Source organism: Pleurodeles waltl, chromosome 4_2, assembly GCF_031143425.1.
Source record: "Pleurodeles waltl isolate 20211129_DDA chromosome 4_2, aPleWal1.hap1.20221129, whole genome shotgun sequence".
NCBI classification, from domain to species: Eukaryota; Metazoa; Chordata; class Amphibia; order Caudata; family Salamandridae; genus Pleurodeles; species Pleurodeles waltl.
In genome coordinates this window covers 155,779,168-155,805,365 of record NC_090443.1, presented here as the reverse complement: position 1 = coordinate 155,805,365, position 26,198 = coordinate 155,779,168, and the positions used below count along the sequence as shown (strand labels likewise).

The 26,198-nt window shown below is 46.0% G+C and overlaps 1 protein-coding gene across 2 annotated transcripts in view; it reads left to right on the top strand.

Annotated features, from left to right (window-relative positions):
- ITGA5 (integrin subunit alpha 5) overlaps positions 1–26,198 on the top strand; it is a 346,712-nt gene that overhangs the window by 186,433 nt on the left and 134,081 nt on the right. Inside the window, exons 9-15 of one of the 2 annotated variants that reach the window (XM_069231023.1) lie at positions 966–1,009; positions 1,455–1,511; positions 2,278–2,330; positions 4,100–4,305; positions 10,038–10,229; positions 10,402–10,447; positions 12,184–12,288. In XM_069231023.1, the coding sequence (XP_069087124.1) occupies positions 966–1,009; positions 1,455–1,511; positions 2,278–2,330; positions 4,100–4,305; positions 10,038–10,229; positions 10,402–10,447; positions 12,184–12,288 (703 nt within the window). The remainder of the gene's footprint in view (positions 1–965; positions 1,010–1,454; positions 1,512–2,277; positions 2,331–4,099; positions 4,306–10,037; positions 10,230–10,401; positions 10,448–12,183; positions 12,289–26,198) is intronic. The other variant, XM_069231024.1, reaches the window with a different exon arrangement.

Below are 26,198 nucleotides of genomic sequence, written 5' to 3'. Positions count from 1 at the left end.
AGCCCTGCCTAGAGTTTGTGACCCCAAACCTCGTTAGTATATGTCGCTGAAACAGAGCTGAGTTTCTCGTGGGAACTCAGACACATGAACGTGGACGGACCTCATCCTGCCACAGTACCAGAACTCCATTTCCTATAAAGTCATGAAAGGGGCTCATTCTCTTTGCAAAATCCCAGGCCCTTTTGCTATATACAGCCCTCAACAGAGTGGATAACCGAGAAAGACTCTGTACCCTACCAGTTAACTCACTCTCCCACATGACACCAGCCTTGGTTAGTAGACACAGCCTTCAATAGAGTACGTTCTCTTGCATGGCCCAAGGCATATAGAACCCTGAGCAGAGCTGGTCAGAGCAATTTTTCAAGCATGACCTCCACATGGTAAGTATATGCCCCGCAATACGTACCTGAAATAAAACATTGTCAAATGCGCTTAGCACAGAAAGCTCCGTATTTGCTTAAAACCCAAGACTCGGCCCTTGCCAACTAGGAATGGTGAAACTTGAGGACCCCCTCGGGGCAGCCAATTCTTTGATCGGGAGACTTCCCTAACCCAGCAGTAGACCTCCCTGACCAGAATTGAGCAGAATATGATGGAGAAATGCTTGCTGGTGCAATAAAGTTTTGATGGGATTAATTTATCGAAGTGCTAAATACGTTTATTGAAAGGGGCCTGATATAACTCGAAAATTACGTTTTCGTTTTGGTGCATTTAAGTTTTCCTTTAATACATTACAAACAAAAGTGGTTGCTAGAGTTGTGTGGTAATGGCACCTTTTCTGTGTTTCCGAAAGGACCCCATTCAGACATCGCCACACTAAGCGGCAGCTCGAGGCACAGTGCCTTGTGGTATTTTATTATGATGCTTTACAAGACAGTAAAACTTTACCATGTACATCTAACGAGTATGTTCTGTCCCTTGCTACATCTTCATCTTCTGACTGGCTGCTGCTGTTGATATTTCAGATTTTGTTGCTGGTGTTCCCAAAGGAAACCTGACCTATGGCTATGTAAGTAACCAAGAGTTATCCTCCTTCCGATGTGTAAATATGGGTGGAGAAGGAAATTGGCATATCAAGCAGGCCTTTAGGGAATGGATGAGCAGACTGCTTAAGTGGAAGTGCTTGTGGTGAGTGTGAAGTCTGATTATATCTTTTGGAATGTGTGGAAGGCGTGGGAATATTCATATGTGGGAGACTAGGGGTATCCATATGGTTGTGGAGTGTAAATGTCCATGGTTGGGTAACAGTGAAAGGATCAGTGGGGGGAGTATGGAATATCCATAAGCGTGGTGTTTCCTGTTATGGATGTGGGGACATTTCGCCATGGATCCTTGTCACTGGAGTTAGGAGTAGCAGCATGATTCATGCATATGAATGGAAGGTCCTGTTGGAAGGGCATTGTAAGACCGAACTATTAGGCCAACATTTGGTCTCACATTTCCTTTGTTCGCAGGTTACCATATTCAATGGCACAGATCTGAAGTCTTTGTATAACCTCTCTGGGGAACAGGTAGGCTCACTAACGTAATTGTGTAATAAAGTAGCCATTGTCCTTCAAAGCGGATAGGAAAACGGGTCACCCTGCCCCACCCCATATCTGAAAAATACATGTTTGCTTTTTGAGGGCGCAGTGGACCTCTCATCCAAGGGCTGTGTAGCCAGGTTACCCCTCCTGTATTAATGATAGCGGCCCTCCCGGAAGGTTTATGCATGCGATTGCTGGTGGTGTCTCGGGCTTCTACCCTATCACAGCTCGAATTACCAGAAACCCAGCACTGTTGCTCAGGGTCTTGTCCTTAGTGGTTAGCCAGAATTGTGTTTGAAAATAGAAGTTGCCCATCCCTTTAGGGAGTACTTACTCGAGATCCTTTCCTATGTCACATAGCCACTTGCTTTCCCATGATTGTTTCTCATTTACTGGAATTTTCCTTCCACTTTAATCAAAGTCCAACACGTGGTCTGCCGTCATACTATTTACGTGGTATCTTTTTGCCCACCGAGCATCTGCTTAACCCTGGACGGATGAAATACCAGCGAGAGGCGCACTGTCAGGCCAGTTACTACTGGCACTTAACCACTGCAGCCTGTTAGGCCTAGCGCGATTCGACTGACAATGCCTCCAAAGCAAGAGTTGCCTGCATAGAGCGATGGATGCCAGTATTTAGCCAGCGCGAGCCCCGCAACAGGTCCCCTTCTCCAATGTTAGGCGTTGACGGTGGCGCAGTTATAAATCATACAGTGAGCTCACGCTGGTATCTTGTTTCCTTTCTCCCCAGATGGCCTCTTATTTTGGCTACGCCGTGGCTGCGACCGATATTAACAGTGATGGGTAAGTAGGGCTCACAGGCGGGACAATGGGGTAATTTGACAAGTACAGAGAAGATGAGGGTTAGTGCTCTATGAAATAGCTTGAACAGCGGTATTTTACAATCTATTTTATCATCGGTTCAGTGTGTGAGGGAAGCTTACACTGCACCAGTATGATGTACATGCCCTATTTGGGATGGAGGTGTGCAGTATTTGTGGGAAGCTTGCGCTGCTTCCCTTCATGAAGTATTTCCGTTTGTGATTGTCGCTAGCTTTGTTGCATTCCAGCCGTGAAAGAAATGAGTGCTACATGTGAGGGGCGCTTACACTGCCTTATGAAATACGTTCGGTGGATGAGGACACTTAGTTACACTGTGGAAATCCGTGATGTACTTATGTATGAGGGGTTGCTACGTGTCCCGAGTGTGAGGAACCTTACACTTTGACATCCTTACCACCACATGCCATATGTAAGGGGTGATTGCCCTACAGCAACCCATGATGTACCTGTCGTGTGAGGGAAGCTTGAACTGCACCAATCCATGATTTCACTCCCGTGTGTGTGTAGAGCTTGCCGTGCTGCAGTCTGTGCTTTACCTGTCCTGCAGCTGAAACTAGTTTATACCAAGACATGCGGTGCTGGGTCCTGTGCTGTGAGACTTGCGCAGCGGCCGCCCATGATGTGTGTGTTGTATTTGAAATAACTCAAGACTACACGCAGCTCGTGATATCCCTGCTCATTGTACGAGAACGCTTGGACCAAGCAGCCGGTGATGTCCAGCTTTTGTCTGTGATTGATATATGCACTGCTGCTGCTTGTTCTTGATGTTGGGTGTTTGTGGTGTGGGGCTACTCAGACACAGACCATTCTGGCCAGCGCTATACTTACAAAAGCAAGTAAAATGAGACCTAACCTCCCTTAGTCCCCAACTGTATGGATTCGTAAACATTCCCATGTTTTGTACAACTTGTTCAAGAAAAATAGGGTAATCGTGTTGTGGCTTCTTTGTGCTTAATATTTTCGTGGTCCTTGACTGTTCAACCCTCCCCATCCTACCACTCACCGACCCCACATGCCAAAGGCCTCCGATTTTGTAGGTGGTTTTAATTATGTTTGGAAATTGGGATGTGAAAGGCATCCTGGGAGTTGGGGAAATTCTGTTCAAAGAAAGATGCTTCAGTAGCGCCTGGAAAATATGTATCTCTACTCTCTCCTATTTATTGGACCAGCCATTCCCCACATTTCAGTTACTTCAGTCATGAGAATCCGAGGCCAGCAAAAAATAGGTATGGGCAAACAAGCCAAGGATTACGCAATGCATTGTGTTGCTGACTTAAGCTGCAGGTGGGATAGACTGCAGGTCAATCCTCAAGGAGCCTAAAGTGGGGGCTCCCTGGGATATTGCCCTCTAACTCTCCTACCCCCCAACAGATGCCGTAGTGACTTTCCAGGGAATTATCCCGCCCTCTACCCCTCCTATCCCAGGCAGGTGGGAGTAGAGGGTTCCCAGTTACTCAGACTTCTTCCCTTCCTCCTCCTGTGGGGTGGAGCCAGTGGGCTCTCTAGGATTCTGCTTCCCAGCTCCTTTGTCCCTCTTGGTGCAGTGGGAATATGACCCCTGGGGGCCCCCTCTAGCCCAGTGCTTTAAGGATGCTGACTTACTGGGCATTTCTATCCCAGAAATACCCCAACAGTCATGGCCTTGAACACTTCCCGCCTCTCCCATTGTGCTCTGAATTGTGGTTGATTCTTCCCCCAGATCTTTATATATTCTTCACTCCTCTTTCAAGGCTTGACGACCTGCTGGTTGGTGCCCCGCTCTTCATGGAGAAGACTCTAGATGGGAGGGTGCAGGAGGTCGGCCGAGTCTACATCTACCAGCAGGGATATGGCATGGATGCTGGTGCCACCATGGTGCTGACTGGGCACGAGGAATATAGTCGATTCGGGAGTGCAATCGCTACTCTGGGAGACTTGGATCAAGATGGATATAATGGTACATGCCTATTTATCTCTGGGAAAGACCTGTATATTTGGGGCATTTCCATTACTTGACTTGCTTCCAGAATTTGTACTGTACCACACATGAATTATAATGAATTGCTAACATTTGATTAATTTATACGGAGCCGTCACTGTGACGGTTCATCTGCTTTCATATGACATGAATGTAAATTAATGACAGATTTTTTTAAGCTAAAGCTGGTGTATCTTTCGACCCAAATGTTTATTTTCCTTTTTTCACAGCATGCTCTAGACCTAGTGTTAAGCTTGTCCCAGACCTCAAAGAACTAGTGCTCATGCTTGGTTTTTTTATAACAAAAATGAGAGAAGAGCAGCCTGTTGTACTTCTCTCCCACCAACCTCAAAACATCCTTGAGGAGTCGAGAATGAACTTATATATAAGCTTGTATAAGGCAACCTATTCAGATCACTAATGAGAGACTTGAAAACATGTTTCTTTGTTGCTTATACTCTTTCTTACCCAAGATGGTTGCGTTCAAGTTTCAGCGATGCTCAAACTGCACAATTGCGAAAGGAGTCACTATGCATATCAAGTCTATAAACACCGAGGCTACAGCAGCCACCTTTCCTTTTAATTTTTTTGTCTGATTCACAGGAGGCTCGCTAGAAAGAAGGCCACTTCTCAAGGATTAAGTGTTTGTTTTTTAGGTCTATTTGGCTATTGAACTCTGCGTTATTGAGCTGACGAGTAAGAGGGTGTTGTCCACTCTTAAGCTTCATCCTCCTTTCTGTCTAAATGTGGGCAATACGGGTAAACAATAGAGTTGCCCCGCCTTTACGACCTTCTCATCTCCAAATATTTGGTCTTTCCAGTGCATCATGCAGAGGGCTGTGCGCAGATTTTAAACGTGCGCTAGATGAAGAATCCTGTCCAATTCATTTGGACAGTTACCCTTAGACGAAGAACCACTTGACTGTCGCAAGCTTTAGGAACGGTCAAGGCAACGTTGTCCCTCTGTAGTCCTGATGAGCCCCAGAATTGAAGGGGCCGAAACGCGTCAACACCTTGTGGATTGTGGAGAGGTTGGGTAGAAAGCATTGTTGACCCTTCAGAATCACATCACACAGTGCAAGGAACCCCAAGAAGAAATTGACAAGGGTCTAGCACTTGTGGGTATAGCTGCCCACAACCATCGCTCCCATGTGGATCACGGCTTTAAGTGTTTTACGTACCACCACCTCCAATGGAGGAGATTTAATTGGGACAAGCCTCAGACATTGTATTTTCTTCATTTTTTGTAATTTGTCTATTTTGTCACATGGCACATAATTGTTGATGTTGTGTAAATGTCACTTCTGGTGCTACATTCCGGTTTAATTTGGACATTCCATCTTTCTTGATGTTTTCTTCCTTCCTCCTGTTTGAGTATATGTGAATAAATTTTGCAAAGAAATTATTCCCCGAAGAGAGTATTTATCGCTTCTCTTTGTAGAAATTAGAGTAATTAATCCTGACCTTTTGACCAACATTTTGTTATTTCATGCAGAAGGCTGATCACAAACTCAGTGTTCTACATAAAAAGTTGCATATCCTTGATGTTCTGAAGCTTAACCTCTCCTGAGATTGATTGATAATTCACAAACTGAGTACTCTTATAGGACATGCTGCCCAGGGATGTGGAATTCCTATCCCCCCCTATAACCGGGACATATTGTTTGGGGGTCAAGAGCAACAAGGTTTCATGTTTTTGTCCTTGGTACAAGTAGGGCCAACCCCCTGCAGCACAAACCCTTTGGCTGTCAGTTTACAGAGAATAGAATTGCCTGCAGTTGAGGTAATATGCATGGCCAAAAGCTAATGCTGTTAGAACTTGTATTTATGGTTCATTAATTAAAAGCCTTCATTATTAGGGTGAGTGCTGTAAATAAACGTTTTAAGGTCACACTGCACTACTGGCAGTGGCTACAGTAAAAAAAAAAAAAAAGTGTACAGACTTGTTGGAAAAGTTTAACAGTATGAGACTAAGCATAATGCTCCCAGAATGCTCTCGGATTAGATGCAAATGTTTGCAGCAGCTTTAAGCAAGTGTTTTTTTTTTTGCTTTTGAAATGCATTTTTTTTCCTGAACATTGAAAGTTGGAAAACATTTTGCGTCTATGAAAGATGCTATTTATTTGAAGCGTCATGTAGTAAAATATGTTGATGTATGCTAGTATTTCCCAAAAAATATGACGAATGGAAAGACAGTGTAACCGTTTTCAACAAGATGATAGAAGCATAAAAATAAACAAGCACTGGCAAAGCCAACACATCTGACATTTGTTTTGTGAGTCTTTTGGTTTTGTCAATGCGTGCCTTGTTTTGACAAGGCTTTTGTAACACTTTATTGTTGTGGGAGCTGCCAGTCCCATACAATTGTAACAAACAATGGAAAAAAGAAAAAAATACGTTTTGGTCTCAAAAAGCATGCATTGCCACTATTGGCGTAACAAAGGCCCCGCAGCCCCCTTCCAGCGGGCCCCCTCAGCACAGCACCTTCCCTGAGTTAGTCTGGAGGTAGAGGCCCTCCATATTCTTTGCAGGGAGGCCCCCTCCAGTTTCATTACGACACTGATTGCCACAGTGGTTCCTGGCACCGCACAAAACTACTTTGTGTGTCAATATGCTCCTTGTGGTAGAGCAGAATGCAACCACTCACAGTAAAGCCAGCCAACAGTTGGAGAAATAGATGTTTATGAAAAACAAAGGCCCAAATTTAAGGTTGGCCTTGTGCCATCTAACGCCACAATAGGGTTATTTTTCTGACGTTATTGTGGCATTAATTTGCCAAAAAACGCTGCACCATATCTACAAAGTTGCACAGTGCATGCACTGTGCCACTTTGTGACCATTTGTGTATGTAAAGTTGTGTTCTGGCACAAGGAGGCCCTCAAAAATGGCGCAATGAAGTCTACAAGATTTCATTGTGCCAATTTTAGTGCCCTTTTTAATGCCTGCTTAAAGCAGGCGTTAAAAGGATGCACCCTTTGGAATCAATAGGCCTCCTTGCAATTTGCTCCACTAGTGTTTGAAGTTTTGACGCTAGTGGAGCAAAGCGCCACAATAGCATAAAAAGTTTGACACTATTGTACCTAATTCCGCCATGGTGCACCGTACCTTAAATAGTAGCGTTGGGGTGGGGGGAACTAGAAAAGTGGCGCATTATGATGTGAAGCACCACTTTTCTTATATCTGGGACAAAATGTCTTTAACGGAGACTTAATTAGGTACCCAATTCTTAAAGAAGGTCACTAAAGTACACCCATGGTCTAGGTCTTTGAATTAGTGGCTTTCATGAATTGACAAGAACTTACAGAAGTAGACCAGGAAATTGCACTCCTAGAAAATATTTTTGAACTGTATTTTAGCACGAGCAAATATGCATGTGCAGATTTGTTCATGTTTTTTTTTTTTTTTTTTTTTTTTTTTTCCCCTCCAAACCTGGAAGAACCTCTGTACATTTCTAACTTTTCTCATTATGGGAAAAGATTAGAGAAGACCTGGTGAAAATCCTTAAACATGCAAGTTAGTAGGTTTGCAGACTCGAAGGCATTCCAGCCCTAGAACTATTGCTTACTGCTTCCTCCAGCCCCAGTATGTAGCTCTGCAGGAAGGTGGCAAAATAAAGAAATTGCTATAGCATTGAAATTGCAAGTATTCAAGCCCTACTATAGTAGTAGCCCTGACTTAATCAGAGAGGCTATTATCAGAGCTCTTACACAAGGAGATTGCTGCCATAATTTGTTGCCACACTACATGGTACCAAAGGGACAAGTAGATTTTTTTTTTTTTTTTACAGGACAAGTAGATTTAAGAAGTAACCTGCCCATGGACAAGTAGATATTTAAATAAATTCCACACTCCTGCACTACCGTAGATATGTTGTCCTTGTTCTACTCCTTGCTATTTCTTCCTTTTCACTTACTGTACAAATTGCCCCTCTGGAGCTTTGGAGCTTTAGAGCTATTACTTGCCTCTTGTTACAGCTGTGGGTGTAGATGTACAAATCCTGGCACTTCTTAAATAGGCGTTTGCGTAGCTTTCCACCAGTATATGACTCAAGTCTCAAAGGTAATTGTAATTGACTGTCATGAGTAATGGGTTCTCCATAAAAAGATGGAAAAGCAGAAAAAGCAACCACTGTACGATGAATCCCGCTGTTATAGCTTTGGGCTCTTCCTAAGTAGTGTCAGGAAATGTTATTATGTGAGGCTTTTTGTTTGGAATCCTTGGGCGGTCAGACGATAGGCCCTTACCAGTGTGGATTAACTAGTAGCGCAGGTGTTTCAGTGCCATAGTACTCCTGCACCCGCTGTGATTTTTGCATCAGTAGTATTGGTCCCACCACAGGCATAGCAGGGCTCCTAGCAGTGTAGTTGGTTAAGCATTTGATACTTTAGTGTTGCAGCCTTCTCAGTTCATACTCCGAATTCAACAATAGACTTGAGACACTTCACAGTACAATCATGCGTACAACTTTCTTCTAGCTACTTTTTTTTGTCTAGTTTGTTTCATACCTCAACTGCACATAAATGTAAAACTGTACGCCAATTGCACCCTATAACAGTAGTACACATTATACATAGCTTGGGTCACTTCCTTGCACACGTCAGTAAGCCCACTAGTTAGCAAAGCCTTTGTCTCCTGACGAGTACATTCAATCACGTTATTCTAATATATAATTTCACCAAACTATATATCAGTCGTTCCAGAGAGTTTAGTTAAATCTGCCACACCCACAGAATTATATCAAAATGATATAATGGAAGAGCTGTCTCGAAGCATAACCTCCCTCCTGCCCCGAAAGGAGTTTGTAAGGTTGAGGGCTTCACACATCTCTTTAGGTGGATTAGAAGTTTCAGTGATTGGGGGGGGGGGGGGTGGATTACTGACACCTATGAAACAAGGAAAGAGCGAGATTCTGATTAAGACGGGGGTAGTGCAGTGGACTGCTTTGACAGCTACATTGAGGGACGGTAACGGATCTAGCCATGACTCTTGACAAGCTAAGGAGTGAGATGAGTGTGCAGGGATTTGGATGTCTAAAGTCCTTTGTAGCCCTTGACAAACCACACCTACACGGTCTCACAATCAGTCCTTATTACATGCACCCAATATACGTCTGATAGTCCTACTTGTGTCAGATTCACAACAGTTGTCATGCACCATCGCTCCAGACGTACCTTCTGATCCTCAGACAAAATAACGTTGGTCAGAGCCCTCACATCCTCATGTGCACAACACTGAATAGATTGAATCCGTTATAGAATGGGTAATCAGTTGGTTAAACTGAGGGACCATGCTCTTATCAAAGCAGTGCCTCCACGTCCAGAATGCCAGCTTTTACATTTACCCCTGAAGTAGTTAGGAAAGAAAAGACTCTCAAATATGAAATCTATGATCAGTTACGAAGATGACCACCACGTGTGTGTGTGTGTGTGTTTTTTTTTTTTTTTTTTTTTTTAATAGGCTGGGTATTAAGTGGCTTGATTGATGGCATACCTTAGATATCAAAACTCTTATTCTATAGTTGATGGCAAGTTATAGTCCAAAAGCATGATGATGTCCATGATATCACTGTAACAGGTAAATAATTTTTCTTTTTTAGCTCACTGTTATAAATTTTTATTTAGAAGAAAAAGGTTTGGTAGCAGGCCTTTCTGGTGGAATTATTCTGAATTAATTATGCTGTCTGCTTACTTTCACTCCGTTTTTCTTTGCAGATGTAGCTATCAGTGCACCATTTGCAGGAGAGGGCCAGCAAGGGGTGGTCTACATTTACAATGGAAAGGCTGATGGTCTGAGCACCAAGCCTTCGCAGATCCTGCAGGGTCATTGGGGGTCCAATGAGTCACCTTCCTTCTTTGGGTTTGCTACCCGTGGGGATAAGGACCTTGATGGAAATGGATACCCAGGTAAATCAGCATATATTGAATCCTATTGCTAGCATAGAAGGGTCAGAACCTGATTTGGGACTGGGGAGGATGCAGAAATTATGTGGGTAGTGAGCCTTCTTTGAGTAGTGATGCCTAACTTCCAAATCCCTTCTGATCTCAGATCTTTGTTTCTCTTGTTTATACCTTGCAGATCTCATTGTAGGAGCTTTTGGTGTGGATAAAGCTGTAATATACAGGTAGGACCCATTTTTTTAAATCTTGAGACAGGTATCGTTCCAAATGCAGTTTGAGAAAGGGGGAGATGAACATAGTACAGCTGGAGCGAGTGCTGCCTCTTGATGATGTAGCAGAAATTGATGTTCTCCTACAAGTCAAATGTAGAGTGTGCTTCACTTATTTGGTGTATTTTATTGCCTGCTTCTCATGGGGGGCCCCAGTGCTTAGAATATTTAGCTTCATCCCACTGGCAAGGTCTAGAGTTCTTGATAGTTATTGGCTTTCTTGATGTCTACAGTAATTAGATTATGCCCTACTTTTGGTTGTGGTTAGAATGGTTGATTTTGTCCTTCCATGGATGACGATTAGATACGCATCTGGGAGATGTGTTCTATGAGTGACAACTATGTGCATGAGCGATATATTCAGTCACAGAGGAGTGCTAGCATAGGTGGTAAATAGTGTCTTCTTGTGGATAAGAACTAGAGTGCTGAGTGGCCGTTTTCTCTGGCTTCCGAGAGCTACAATGCTTTGTAGATATCGGGTCCTTGTGGTTTGGACATGGTATGGTATTTCATCTTGTGGATGATGGATACGACATCTGGTAATGCTTTATACTCATATGAGTAAAGTATAGGGTGTTTCTGAATGGTGGAATCCGGCAGATGAGGGCTGGAATGTTTGGTCAAGGTTGTTTTCCCACAGGTGAAAGTTTGAACACTTGGGAGATGCTTAATTCCTTTATGGATCAGGGCTAAACCATGTCTTGTCGTTCTGTAGCGGAGAGGCTGATCTATGGTTCTCGTAGGAGTATGGGGTGAAGGTGACAGAATAAGCCACGATCTGTACTTTGCCACAGATAATATAATGGCATCTCTCACCTTAATGAGGACTTTGATAATGCATGCATGGATTTGAATCCTAAAGAAGGGGAGCTCATTTCTGAAGTGTACATTTAATTCCGGGCTCAGCTTTACCATATCTATATGCAGAGTGTGCATGCTTATGCTGTGTGCCAGTGAGAGGTCAGTCTCCTTAGACCTTATTTTTAATCTTGAATTACTCTGGTCAGGATGTGAAGTCTTAACCAGAGACCCCTGATTTGAAACAGGCTTTGGGTGTGTTTCCTTTTTGACCTGTCATCATGTACAATGAAAATGAGCAAGGTACATGATACACTTATAGCCACTGTCGTCTTCATTTGACGCTGTGTCATTAGGACAGGGAAAAGGTTTTTCAAGTTGGAGGATGTTCTGCTGTGGTAAACTGATGCATGACTTTGTAATACACTTTTGTCTGTCTAGGTGTGAGAGCTGCATGCATTGCAGTTGTACCTCATCATTGTGTGAGAGGAAACTTGCACATCACTGGTGATGCCTAGGCTCTTGTGTGGTTGGATATTTCTTTGAATGTTGCTTCTCATGTTATGCTAGTTGTGTGAATGATGCTTCCTCTACTTCTGCACACTTTGCCTTTTCCTTTTGCGAAGGAAGCATGGATATGGTGTGTGTGATGACTTCAGTTTCCATGCCATCCCTGTTTTGCTTGGCTTGCACTGCTTTTGTGCGATGTAGATGGTTGGAAAAGGTGTGTGCTGCACTAGGTTTAAATAAAAAAAAAAGTACACCAACCACTGTCCTGATTATTATCGCTAATACATCTTTAAAGCAAAGAGCCATACTAATTTCTTCCTTTTTTCATACTTGAAATTAAGATGTTGTGGCTTTAACTTTTCCATCTCTGTTCCTGTCCCCAGAGGCCGTCCCATTGTGTACGCTAGTGCCTCCCTCACCATCTCACCCAAGATGTTCAACCCAGAGGAGAAGAACTGCCAGCTACCCAATGATGTCCATGTGTCCTGGTGAGAAAGGCCAATGCTTAGTTTCAGTCAAAATGTTGAGATTCATTTCTCGCTTGAAACAGGCCTTCATGCTTTTTACATGCTCCTAGCTAAAAACAAATGTGCGGATGCGCTTTCCAGTTTGAGTCTTTACACCCTTTTTTGTAATTTTTTTAAAAAGTACTTTTAGTGGCATCAGATGAATGATCATAATATTCAATACTTTATCTTAGTGGCGCCAGAGAGCGGAGATTCACAGTCCTTCAGGGTTTGGCCGGACTGCTTTGTAGCACTTGAGCTACCACTGCCAATCCGGCAGTGCTGAGCCAGACCACGGGCCAGGTGCTAAGCGGCCGAGTGGTGCCTGAGGTTGCACCTCCTGCCTGTGGAGGAGACTGTGAAGCGGCCAGGTGCAGGTTTGGGGGCTGTCCCTCATCTCTGTATCATCACTGGAAGTAGGGGTGGACGGAACTGCGGCAATGTAGAGAGGGTCCGCTGCAGCTCCTGGTGTTTTGGGGATTTTGCTTTTCACTTCCTGACTTACATGGCGGGGACTGGGAGATCACAAGATGCCTGTTACTGGATTGCTGTGAGGGACAGGCTCAGCCCCTTTTTCCCCCACCTGCCCAACCCCTGAATCTGTGTCGCGGGGTGGCCTGATACATGGGGCCGCCTGCCTAACTACACTGCAGCCTGCTTGCTCCCACTGGGAGACTGGAGAAAATTCAGGGTCCCAATTAGCACCTACCGCCCACCACAACTTCGCTGGGCTGGGCTGAGCTGGAGTTGGATGGATGGTGGGTTCCCCTTGCCAAGTGGTCTGCTGAGGCCTTCTGGTGTTCCCTGTGTGGTCAGGGGATTGGCGGGGACTCTGTTACAATGCAGCAAGCCCAGACACATTGCCCTCCTTCTTTTACACATTTTTGGCGACATAGCTGACCAGTGCCCGAGCAATAGTGACCATTGGGGGAGACCAAACCATATGCTAAAAAATGGAATGCAACCCCCCACCTCTACCACTAGTGCCCCTAGTAATAGCAGCAGTGGTGGGTCAGGAAACAATAGCCAATCCAAGGGTGTAGCTCAATCAATCATTCATTTGTAGAGCGCGCTACTCACCTGTGAGGGTCTCAAGGCGCTGATGGGGGGAGAGGGGGGGGGGTGCTACTGCTCTAACAGCCAGGTCTTGAGGCGTTTCCTGAAGGTCAGCATGTCCTGGGTCAATCGTAGGTGGACGGGGGAGGGTGTTACAGGTATTGGCGGCGAGGTGGGAGAACTATCTGCCGCCGGCTGTAGTTCGGTGGATGCGAGGAACGGTGGCGAGGTTGGCGGAGCGGAGTTGGCAGTTGGGAGTGTAGAAGGTGAGTCGTTCGTTGAGGTAAGCAGGGCCGGCGTTGTGGAGTGCTTTGTGGGCATGGGTGAGGAGCTTGAAGGTGATCCTCTTGTTGACGGGGAGCCAGTGTAGATCTCTCAGGTGGGCTGAGATGTGGTTGCGCCGTGGGATGTCGAGGATGAGGCATGCGGAGGCGTTCTGTATACGTTGCAGTCTTTTCTGGAGCTTGGCCGTGGTTCCAGCTTAGAGAGCGTTGCCGTAGTCCAGTCTCCTGCTGACGAGGGCCTGGGTGACTGTCCTTCTGGTTTCGGTAGGGATCCACCTGAAGATCTTGCGGAGCATGTGGAGGTTGTTGAAGCAGGAAGATGAGACGGCGTTGACTCGCTGGGTCATGGTGAGCGATGAGTCCAGGATGAATCCTAGGTTGCGTGTGGTTGATGGGCATTGGTGCGGTTCCTACAGTGGCTGGCCACCAGGAGTCGCCCCAGGTGGAGGGGTTGGAGCCAAGGATGAGGATCTACGTTTTGTCTGAGTTCAGTTTCAGACTGCTGCTCTCTATCCAGTTGGTGATGGCCTTCATTCCGTTGTGGAGGTTGGTTTTGGCGGTGGCGGGGTCCTTGGTGAGTGAGAGGATCAGCTGGGTGTCATCGGCATGGGAGATGATGTTGAGGTTGTGTGATCGGACGATGTTGGCGAGCAGTGCCATGTAGACGTTGAAAAAGGTTGGGCTGAAGGAGGATCCTTTGGGAACGCCGCAGATGGTCTCGGTGGCTTCAGATAGAAGGGGAGGGAGGCGGACTCTCTGGGTTCTGCCGGAGAGGAAGGAAGTAATCCAGTCCAAGGCTTTGTGGCAGATCTTTGCGTCGTGGAGACGTGTGCGTAGGGTGTGGTGGCAGGCGGTGTCAAAGGCTGCCAAGAGGTCTAGGAGGATATGGGCCGCAGGTTTGCCTCTGTCCAGCATGGTCCTGATGTCGTCTGTGTCTTCAAGGAAGCAGGTTCATTGACCGTTGACTATCTTCTTGATGACCTTTGCAGGGAAGGGCGCGGACGGGTGCAGACGGGCTTGCCTCTGCCAGCGGCGCGGCCGCCATTAAGAAGGGGAGGTGGGAGGGAGGAGCAGCTGGGAGGCGGGAGCGGTGGGCGAAAGGGGCAAGAGGGGGGTGGGGCTGCAGGGGATGCAGCGGCAGGACTGGAACGAGGGCTGAGCAAGGGAGAAAAATGGCAAAAGAGGTGAATGGCAAAAGAAAAGGCTTGAGAAAGGAGAAAAAGGCAGAAAAAGGAGACCAAGAGCAGTAAAGAATAAAAAAATTAAGTCACAAGACGGACGCACAATACTTGGGCAAACCACTAGATACCAGGGATGATAGGTGACCAGTCCTCTTCCTGGGCATTTTAGAGTCTACCTCCAGGGTGGGTATCCAGATTTGATGTGCAAGATTGCAGCAGTACTCCTCTGCATTGTTTACTTCATCGTCTGTCCATCGGGACTGCAACTGGACCCCCCAGCGATGACTCGCACTGCAATATTGTCTCTCAGGGTCCTTCTAGCAAATTCAACATTTCCCTGACTGTGCATCCTCTGAGGGCGATGAGTCTTTACTGCACAAGAAGGAATCTCCCTTAGAGTGTAGGAGTCACTCCCCTGCGTTCGCAGGCTCCAACTGCAACTACGTCCGGCTGCATGGATCTTCTCTCCTTCAAAACTGCGTGGATCCTGCAGCACATTTGGTGGTCTGGAGCAGTCCTCTCTACCAACTGTCCAACTTGGGAGACAATGAGCCCTTGCCTCTCCTTGCAGGACAGTACCCCTGTGCACCGCGACTCTTACAGCTGCAAGGCTTTTGTTCCTCCTCCATTGGATCTTCAGGCTGTATGTAACCCCGGACTCCAGCACTCATCCCTGCAAAGCAGAGTCTCCTGCCTGCTGCTTCAGTGATGTGTGACTCCTCTCCAGGTGTGCTGAGTGGGCCTCGCTGCGACTCCTGTGCCTGCTGCCTGTAAGTTGCCTGTGGGAGCTGCATCCTCGTCTTCTAACTCTCCTCACTGCTGAGGGTCACCTGGGCCTCCCCTCCGTGGGTTCATTTCCACTGGACCTTGCTGGTCCCCAGCAGCTCTCCTTGCAGTCAGAGCAACTACCTTTCTGAAATCATTGTAAATGCAGCCAAATCATCATGAACAACACCCTATTTGTACTGGAGCGCTAGTGTATTATTTGTAATGCATAAGACTGCTGAATACGAGAGATGGCTTACTATGTATTCATGGAGAGCTCAAAGGATACCAAATGTTTTCTTTGCTTCTTTTATCTGTTTCCTTTCCCACTTTAGTATGTTATTATAAAATCCTAATATAGAGAATTAAAAAAATTATCATAATATATTATAAAAATGTTGCTAACTATCTAAAGAGTCTAAATTGCATCTTGTTTTAACCTTTCTTTGAATCTTTGAACAAATGGAAACAGTCTACTTCAGAAGCAACTGGGACACCCTTTGTGGCTTTCATGAATCTAAGCATACCTTTATTTTTCTGGTTTTTTTAATTTTAATTTTTTAATTTTTTTTAATATTCAGCAATAGATTTTGAGTTTGGCTTGTGTTGTAAGTGCTTAAGGCTTACGTATGATAGAGTTGCAGTAGTTTGAGAACTCTTGTTATCTCACGCTGTGTGTTGATTTTTTTTTTTTTTAAAGAATGCTGTTAATCTTCTGGTTCCCTTTCCTTCTCAATCTGTCTTTTATGCAATGTGAACCAATTGGTTTAGTTAAGAATTTACTGACTTACTCAGAGCAAAACCTAAAGTGTTGTGAATTCAAGTGGAATCTTGTACAAAAAGTTGTTGAAAAGCCAATGGTCTCAACTCGTGTAATGTAAGGGCCAATAGACCTCTCACTTTCATAAAGCCCGTACCTTATCTCACAAGTGAGGAAAGCTTCTATTGAAACTCTTGCTCCGCACCATCCTGATAAATTTGATTAGCAGACCTTTTTTCAGACAATATTTTCCAGATACTAGTTCTATATAAATTGCACAGGAAAGTCCATCCATGGGCAAACATTTGTTGAAATTAGCCTTTTTTCTAGCACTATCTTGCCTACTAGGCTGGGCAAGCAGTTTTAGATTATGAATTGCTAGGCTTGATTTAAGAATGGTTCTTCATCACAGAATCAAGCATAGATGCACAAGGAACTGGAATGTTTTTTCCTCTTCCCGTTTTGCATTTTAAAAAGGGTTTGTCCTCGGGCAATTTAATAGTCTTTTCAACTTCATTGGAGTTATTCCACTGAGTGAAATATTTTATAAAAGGAAACCTCAAAACTCCAAGTCGTCTGGAATACTCCACCAGGACTTAAGATAGTCAGCTCACCTTGACCCCAATTCAGTAATAAGAGTGTTATAAAATCTGATTTGCTCCAGTAGTATTTCTTTTAAGTTTGGTACGTATTTTTGCAGCATGAGTATCTCCTGGAGTCACATGCTGTGCATTATTCTGCCCTCTAGTTGTTGGGTCCGGAATTTCTACTATTTCACCAATTTTTTTTCTGTCTTCTTTTTCTACTGTTTGTTGGTGGGTGTTGACCGAACCTCCATTTGGTGTCTTGTGACATAAACATACTCCTTCCGGATGTTCCCACTTCATCATGCATTACAAGGACAAAATCTACACTATCCCTTAAAGATCTGGGTCTTCCTAGTGACGACCAAGAAAATGTTGCAGAGGAAGCAGAAGGAGAAGCTTTGGAGGTTGATCGGGAGATCATAGAAGTCGAGGAAGAGCTGCTGAAGAGAGCCGAAAGGAGGCAAGAGTTGTCGACCTCTGCCAAGACACCCGAATCAAAATAAAAAACAGACTCAGAGGCACAAAAGAGAGCCTTGGCGTCGAAAGGCTCGGCAGGCACGCGCCGAGAAAGGGAGTCCAACGGAGCCCTCAAGGGGGTCTCTGTTGGAGGCAATACTCCAAAGAAGCATGTTTCATCGAAAGATGGAAAGGCAAGTGGCGCTTTGCCGTCGAAAGGCCTTGAACCACATATGGTTCACCAAAGCTCCCACTCAAACAGTAAAGCATCACTCAAAGGAGATTTCAGAGATAGAAGTCGAGGAAATTTGACCTCATCTCACACTGGAGCCTTAAAAAGAAGAGGAAGAAATCTTTTCCACAAAAAAAAAGAGGAGGAACGCCTAATGTATCAACCTTCAGATGAAAGTGAATATATGGAAATACAATGGGAGGATCTAGAGGGGGATTCACCTGAGGAGATAGTTGAGACTTGTCCATCAAAAGCCTCATCCAACAGATTATATTGGCATGTACAATATCGACATTAAAAATGCAGCAGACCAGTTTAATGTACAACTGAAGGAGAATAAGCCCCAGTCATGTTTTCTTTTAGAGATACTGCTGCCGAGCCAGGCATGAAAACCGTATCTGCCCATGCTACCAAGAATACTTGATCAAGGCAGAGAAGCCTTTAAAGAACCAGCTCCTGCAGGGCAGTCATGCTGCGGGCAGAGATAAAATACAAGTTTTGTTCTAAATACCCAGGGTACATAAAGGGTACTGTTCCTGCTGATCATATCAGAACTTCCACACAAGGAAGAGGGCAAACATCCCCTCAACCTCTGGGACACCCCCAGTAAAGAAAATAAAATAATGGAACTCATGGGCCACAGGGTGGAGCGCAGTGGGACAAACCAGTGGCGAGTTGCAAATTCCAATGCTTTACTTAACAGACATACACGTCAGCAGTGAGAAAAGATAGGAGAATTAATGAAACATCTCCCAGAACTGTTTAAATAGAGGGCAGCACATCTGGTAGAGAACAGTAAAAATATAGGAAATTCTTGCTTAAAATCTGCTCTGGATGCGGTGGAATCCTCTCGTCTCCTTAATGATGGGGGTTACTCTGAGGCGTCACTTGTGGCCGGGAATTTCTGGTGTCAAGCCTGAAGTACAAGCACACATAATGAATCCCCCTTTTAATGGTCAACAATTGTTCGGGAACTCAGTAGAGGAAAGATTCAACCAGCTAAAAAAGGACAATGAAACAGCTAAGACCATAGATGAATTACAGTTTTGTGTACGATTTTGAAGGAGGTCTTTCCTGGCAAGCAGACCAGACTCTAGAGGTCCTTTCCATTCAGGGAGTTTGCATCAATTCTTCCACAGTGGTTCTCGGACCTCTTCATCACAACAAGGCTGGCAGTATCAACAATAAGGAAGAAATTCCTTTCGAGGAAGAGGGCAACCAACTAGATGAGGTACAACTCCTACTAATAAATGACTGCATTACATCAACAAAAATTAACAAATACCATCAGAAACCAAAAACAGCAAAGAATCAGAATACCATCACAACACACCAGGTGGTGGAAGATTACAAAACTTTCTCCAGGATTGGAGGAAGATAACTTCAGACAAATGGGTCCTAAACACAATACAGTTCCGGTTTTGCATAGAACTAGACACATTTCCTCAAAAAATAGGTCAAAAGAAGATCCATTCAAGGAAGGAAACAGTTTGACTTCTCAAAGAGATCATAAAATGTTTAAGCAAGCAATATAACAGGTCCCAATGCAAGAAATCAACAAGGGAAATTACTTAACATATTTCCTAATACTAAAGGTAGAGGGATCCATGCGTCAAGTCCTAGATCTTGGACACATCAACAAGTTTATAATGACACAAAAGCTCAAGATGACACCTCCACTGGAGGTTATTCCACAATTGCAAAAATTAGACTATATGGCACCTATAGACCTAAAGGATGGATACCTGAACACCCTAATAAAGGCAAAGCACAAAAAGAACCTAAGGTTTGTGGTAAACAGAAAATATTATCAATTTAAGGTACTAGCCTTCGGAATAAGGTCAGCACCAGGAGTATTCACAAAGTGTCTAGTTGCAGTGGCAGCACTTCTCGGAAGAATGGGTACACATGTCTATCCGTACCTCGACGATTGGTTGGTAAGAACACACTCATACCAAAAATGCAAACAGGACATTCTTATAGAGATGAAGACACTGTACAGCCTAGGATTCTCATTAAACATATGGAAGTCATCTCCAGAACCAGAAAGGGAGATGATTTTCTTGGAATCAAGATTAAATTTGATTCAGGATAAGGCGAGAAGAGGACTTGGTCTCTTCTGGAGGAGGTTCTCTGTTACCGGAAGGGGCAAGCTTTGACAGAGAGGACTGTGTGCAAATTATTGGGAAATATGGCATCATGCATTCTCTTGATCCCATATGTGAGACTTCATATGAAACCAATCCAGAAGTAGTTCAAAATAATTGGTCTCAAGCAACAGGGAGTTGGGAAGATCTAGTGGTTGTCACGCAGAAGGTATAGGAGGAGACTCTGCGGTTCAACAGATAAAACTTCACACAAGGGAGGCCTTTTCTGCAACCAACTCCTTTAGTGGTCTAGGGGGACCACAGGCACCTCACATATAGAATAGGGAAGCTCACATGTGCTCTCTGAAAGTACGGGGAATCACAAAGCTATACAACACATCAACATCTTGGAGTTGAATTCTGTTTTTCTAGCATTGAACGTTTGTCGGGAAGGCCGAGGATGAGTCTAGCTGCGGCATTCTTTATGCTCTAAAGTCTCTGTAGGAGCTATTCCTATGTAGAGGGCATTGCCGTAGTCCAATCAGCAGGTGATGAGGGCCTGTGTCACTGTGCATTTTGTGTGTGTAGGGGTAGCCACTTGAAGATCTTGCATAGCGTGCACAGAGTGAAGAAGCAGGCACAGTAGATGGTGTTAATCTGTGATTTCATGGTGAGCTTGTTGTCAATGATGATCCCGAGGTCTCTGTCATGGTCGGAGGAAGTGGATGCAGGTCCTAGGTCTGATGGCCACCCGGAGTTGTTCCTTATGTTGCTGCTGTTGCCAAAAATCAGTACTTCAGTCTTGTCTGTGTTCAGCTGCAGGTAGTTATTCTTCATCCAGTCAACGACGCTTGTCATGCATCTGTGGAAGTTGTTTCTTGTGGTGGAGGGGTAGTTGGTGAATGAGAGGATGAGTTGGGTGTCTTCTGTGTAGGAAATTATGTTGAGATTGTAGGATCTGACTATGTTGGCTACAGGGAAAATATATGCGTTGAAGAGCATGGGGCTGAGGGATGAACCCTGGGGCACACCACATGTGAGATCCTTGGGCTCTGAGGTGAAAGGTGGATCCTCTAGGTTCTTTTGGTGACGAAGGAGATGATCCATTTGAGTGCGTCCCCTGGGATGCCGATGTGGTGGATGGATGCAGGAGGCTGGCCTAGTGTGTGGTGAGCACCTGTGGTGTTATCACCTTATACTACGTCCAGGTATCCCCTATTAGTGAGGTGTGGACAATATCTACGAAGCCAGGGCTCTTTAGAGGTAGCTGTGGATGAGCAGCCAAGATTTATCTAGGAGACATGCAAAGCTTATGCAATACCATTATATTCATACCACACTTACACACATGAAAGAATCACACAGTGTTAAAAAATAAAGGTACTTTATTATGGTAACACAAATAGTAAAATACTGTGTAGGCAATACTCCACTAGATGGTGAGTAAACACACTATTATATACACATTAGAAGTTAGGAATTTGAATGGAAAACAGAACAGAGGGAAATAGCTGAACAAGGTGGAGACTCTAGGAGGAGACCAAACCACATACTAAGTAAGTGGAATGCGAGAGTCAATACCCCACACAAGGATGTGGAATCTGTAGAGGGGAGCTGGAGGAACTAGGAACCCCAAAAGTTAAGTACCAGGGTGCCCCCCAGTGACCAGGAGAGAAGAGGTAAGTACCTGGTTTTCCCCAAAGCCACAGGTAAACTTTGGAAAAGGACTGTGCAAGACCCAAGGAAGACTGGATGAAACCAAAGGTAGATCCTGACATAAGTCAACCTGCAAATGAAGAGTACCAAGTCTGGTTTGAGTTGGAGTGTCCGGTTGGGGCTGGAGCCACTACCCACCCTTCTGGAGTTGCAGGACCATGTCGACGGTGAAGACAGAGTCAGCTGTGCAGCACTGGAGCCGGAGAGGAGTCCCAGAAGTGATGCAGCCGATGTCCCACGACCGAAGAAGAGCAGCAGTCGGTCAGTGGTGTGGAAAAACCACCAACAAGCCTTGGCAAAGGAAAGAGTCGCAGATGAAGTTACAGAGCTGCTGGGGACCAGGAAGGTCCAGGGGGACTCAACCCGAAGAGGGGACTCCCAGGTGACCGTCAGCAGTAGGGAGAGCCAGAAGACAAGGAGGCAGCCCCCACAAGCAACTCACAGGCACAGGAGTCGCAGTGAGGCCCACGTCACTGGAGCAGCAGACAGGTGACTGTTCTTTCCAGGTAAGAGTGCTGGAGGCCGGGGCTACACAGAGCCTGAAGATCCCTTTGAAGAAGAGCCAACAAGCCTTGATAGCTGCAAGAGTCACAGTGCACAGTGGTACCTCCCTGCAAGGAGAGGCAAGGGCTCACCATCTCCCAAGTTGGACAGCAGGTAGAGAGGACCAATGGGGACCACTCCAGACCACCACCTGTGTTCCAGGATAGAAGATCCACACACCAAGACATCGTTGCAGTTGGTGCCTGCGAATGCAGGGGAGTGACTCCTTCACTCCAAGGGAGATTCCTTCTTTCTTCTTTGGCAGGCTGAGGACCAGTCACCCTCAGAGAATGCACAGCCAGGGAAATGTTGCAGTTGCTTGAAGGAGCCAGGGAACCAATGTTGCAAAGCGGAGTCGTCGCTGGAGTTGCAAATTGTTGGTTCCTTGAGGGTCTAGTTGCAGTCCCGGTGGCCAGAATATGAAGTAAACAATGCAGAGGAGTCCTGCTGGAATCTTGCATGTTGAATCAGAGAATCCACCCTGGAGGGAGACCCTAAATAGCTCAGGAAGGGGTATTGGCCACCTAGCACGGTGACCACCTATCAGGAGGGGCCTGTGATGCCACCTGCCTGACTTGGCCACTCAGATGCTCCCACGGGCCTCTGCCCACCTTGTATTCAAGATGGCAGAATCAAGTGGTCATCTGGAGGAGCTCTGAGCACCACCCCTGGGGTGGTGATGGACAGGGGAGTGGTCACTTCCCTTTGTATTGTCCAGTTTCAAGCCAGAGCAGGGACCAGGGGTCCATGGACTGACGCAAACTGGTTTATGCAAGAAAGGCACCGGTTGCCCTTTAAAGCATACTGGTGGTTTAGGGAGAATACCCTTCCCAAGCTATGTAACACCTGTTTCCAAAGTGCAAGGGTGTTGCCTCCCACTCCCAAAGGAAATCCTCTGTTCTGCCTTCCTTCGCTTGAGCTGGTCAAACAGCAGGAATGCAGAAACCTGTCTGTGGGTGATCACAGGCTACCTGGAAAACCCCAAAAGACTGGTGCATGGAATCACAAACCAGTACTGGCAACAGTATTGGGATATGAATCTGGCAGGTTTGATACCAAACATGCCCAGATTCAGAGTTACTATTATGTAGCTGGACACAGGTAATGGCCTTGATCCAGTACATGGGTAAAATGGCTTCCACACACTTGCGAAGTCCAGGGAAATAGAGCTGGAGTTTGTAGGGACACCTCTGCTCATGCCGGGGTGCCCTCACACAAGTACTTGCACCCTGCCCTCTGGGCTAGGAGGGCCTGCCATAGGGGTGTCTTAAAGTGACTTGGTGCAGTGACCAGTGGTGACAGGGTGCACGCACCTTTTCACGGAGGCTGCAATGGCAGGCCTGCACACATTTTGCATGGGCTGCCATGGGTGGTATAATGCATGCTGCAGCCCATGGGGAACACCTGGTGCCTCAATGCCCTGGGTACCTAGACACCATATACTATTGATATACATGGGGGCACCAGTATGCCAATTGTGGAGTGTACAAATCAGGAACCATCAAATTTAGAAGGAGAGAGCAGTCACTGGGATCCTTGTTAGCAGGATCCCAGTGAACACAGTCAAAACTTACTGACAGCAGGCCAAATGTGGGGGTAACCATGCCAAAAAGAGGGTACTTTCCTACAGTGGAGTCTTTCGATTTTCATGTGGTGAGATACAATGTTAAAGGCCGCAGAGAGGTCGAGGAAGACCAAAGCTGCTGTTTCTCATTGGTCGAGAAGGGTTCGAATTTCATTGGTGGCTGCAATTTGGGCAGTTTCGGTGCTGTGATTGCTGCAGAAAATTGGCTGGGAGACGTTGAGTAGCTGGATCTGCTTCAGTTATGTCATGAGTTGCTTGTTGATGATCTTTTCCAGTATCTTTGCTGGGAATGGGAGCAGGGAGATTGGTCTGTAGTTTTTGGGTTTGCTGGAGTCTACAGAGGGTGTTTTGAGTAGTGGTCTGACCTCAGCGTTTTTCCAGGTGTTGGGAAAAGTTGTGGTGGTGACAGAGGTGTTGAGCAGGGTGGTGAGTTTCTGGCTGATCCTTTGATTTCCAAGGTTGAAGATGTGGTACGGCATGGGTCTGTGGGAGCTCTCAAGTAGATCGATTTCATGGTGGAGGTGATGTCTTTGGTAGGGAGGATGTTCCAGGTGGTCAGTGTGTTCGTGTCGGTTATGGTGGTGGCGTATCTGTGAAGGAAGTCTGTAGGTGTGGGTTTGGGGATAGAAGTTTCTGTACATGGCTGCGATCTTGTTGTGGAAGAAGTGAGCAATGTTATCGCACAGCTCCTGTGATAGTGTGATGTTGGTTTCGCTGGCAGCAGGGTAGTAAAATTTCTTAACAATGTTGAAACGTTCCTTGGTGGTGTTGGTGCTCGTTTCAATGTGTGTGGCAAGGGCTGTCTTATTTGTTGCCTTCAGTAGGCAGTGGTAGAGTTTGAGGGAGGTCTTAAAGGCTGCTCTGTCTGAGGTGCCCTAGTTGGCGCGCCATGTCCACTCCACCTGTTTGCTGTCTCGTTTCGTTGTTCTGAGTTCCTGGATGTACCAGCTGGCCTTTTTGGAGGACAGTCTCTGGATGATGCACTTGATGGGGACAATGCTGAAGGCACATTTGTTGATCCAGGGTTTGAAGTTTCTCACTCCCTGTTCGAGGTTGTTGGCAAGTAGCAGTGCTGGAGGTGTTAACGGCGTCCGCCCAGCTAGTCTCTGAGATTTTGTTCCACCTCTGGTGGGAGGCGCTCGTCATCTTGGGGGTGGAGGTGTGGGGACTGGAAATGCTGAAGTGGACGATGGAGTGATCGGTCCATGTGAGTTCGTGTGTGAGTGTGTGTGTGTGGATGATCTGTCTCAATCCGAGGCAGCTCATACTGTCAAGAAGGTGTGCAATGTTGTCCTCATTGGGGTCGTCTGTGGAAATGTAGGTCACAAAGGAAGATGTAGCTTTCGGAGTCTGAGGCTAGGGACACAATGAAGTCTGCAATAGTTTTGCAGAAGCTGGAGCGCTGGCCTGGAGGTCAGTATGCAAGGGGTGCCTCTGATGTTTTTTTGTCATCCATGTGGATCTTAAAGTTGAGATGTTCCATGGGGGAGGGTGATGGTGGTGGTGCACTGTATGGTATAATTGTGGATGATGGCTGTTCTTACTCCCAGCTTGTTGGTGCAGTCCTGGTGAGTGATTTTAGATCAGTCTGTGATCGCTGTGGCAATGTCTGGGGCAGATGTAGGGTTGAGTCAGGTCTCTGTGGTGAAGACTGTTTGGTGCGGGAATGGATATGAGGTCCCATATTTCAGTGTAATGCTTACATGGTGAGCATGTGTTTAGAATGGTGGATGTGAGTTGGTGTTTTTATTCAGGTGTTGTCTGTGCTGTGTTCGGGTGGGGCTGGTTGGTGTGTGTGCTGTGCGAGTTGAAGTGGCAGTAGGTGCAGGTAAAAGGTCCTAACGTGGCATATGGGTTGGCGCAGTGGCAGTGTTTGTTGTGGTGTCCGGGGGGGAGGGTGCGGAGCTCGGCGATGGTATATCTTCCAGGGGAGTAAGGGCCAGGCTCCATGGCGTGGGGTGTGGATGGGTACAGATAAGCTTACCTTTGGTGTGCCAGCGGTGCTCCCGCTGTGGTGGTCGCGCTGCGGCCTGCATTAAGTAGGTCCTGGGGTGGGTGGGGCTTCTGCTGGAGGGCAGAACCATGAGTGAGAGAACCCGGTCAGGAAAACCCAGGCAGGAAAACATAGGCAGCTGCGGGGTCACTAGATCAGTCTGCAGCAAGCAGGAACTGGAATCCAAAGGCAAGTGGCAAGCTAGGTGTCCAGGTGCCTACTCAGGAAAGACAAGATTATTTCACGTAGAAAATACAACTATGTTTTACATCAACAAACAAGGGAAGGGGGTAGTTGTCTCCACCCCAAGGCCCCACAAGGCAAGCTCAGCAGCTCTGGAAATGGGAATTCAGCAGAGCATTGAGATTCAAGAGATACAACTGCCAAGAAAAGGGATTTGCAGGGCAGACAGACTGAGCAGGCAGGCATTTTGCTCCCATCAGTAAATGGTGTAAAGGATTTTCGAGAAGAGGGGTAGACAACCAGTAGATCTGTTTGCAACACCTTGGAACGTGAAATGCCAAAACATTGGCTCCAGACAACGACACCATGAGTCTCTTTTGAATGCCCTTTCGATAAACTAGTCAGGGACATTTGCATACCCTCACCTCCAATTCCACTGTTACACAGGGTCGTCAACAAATGCA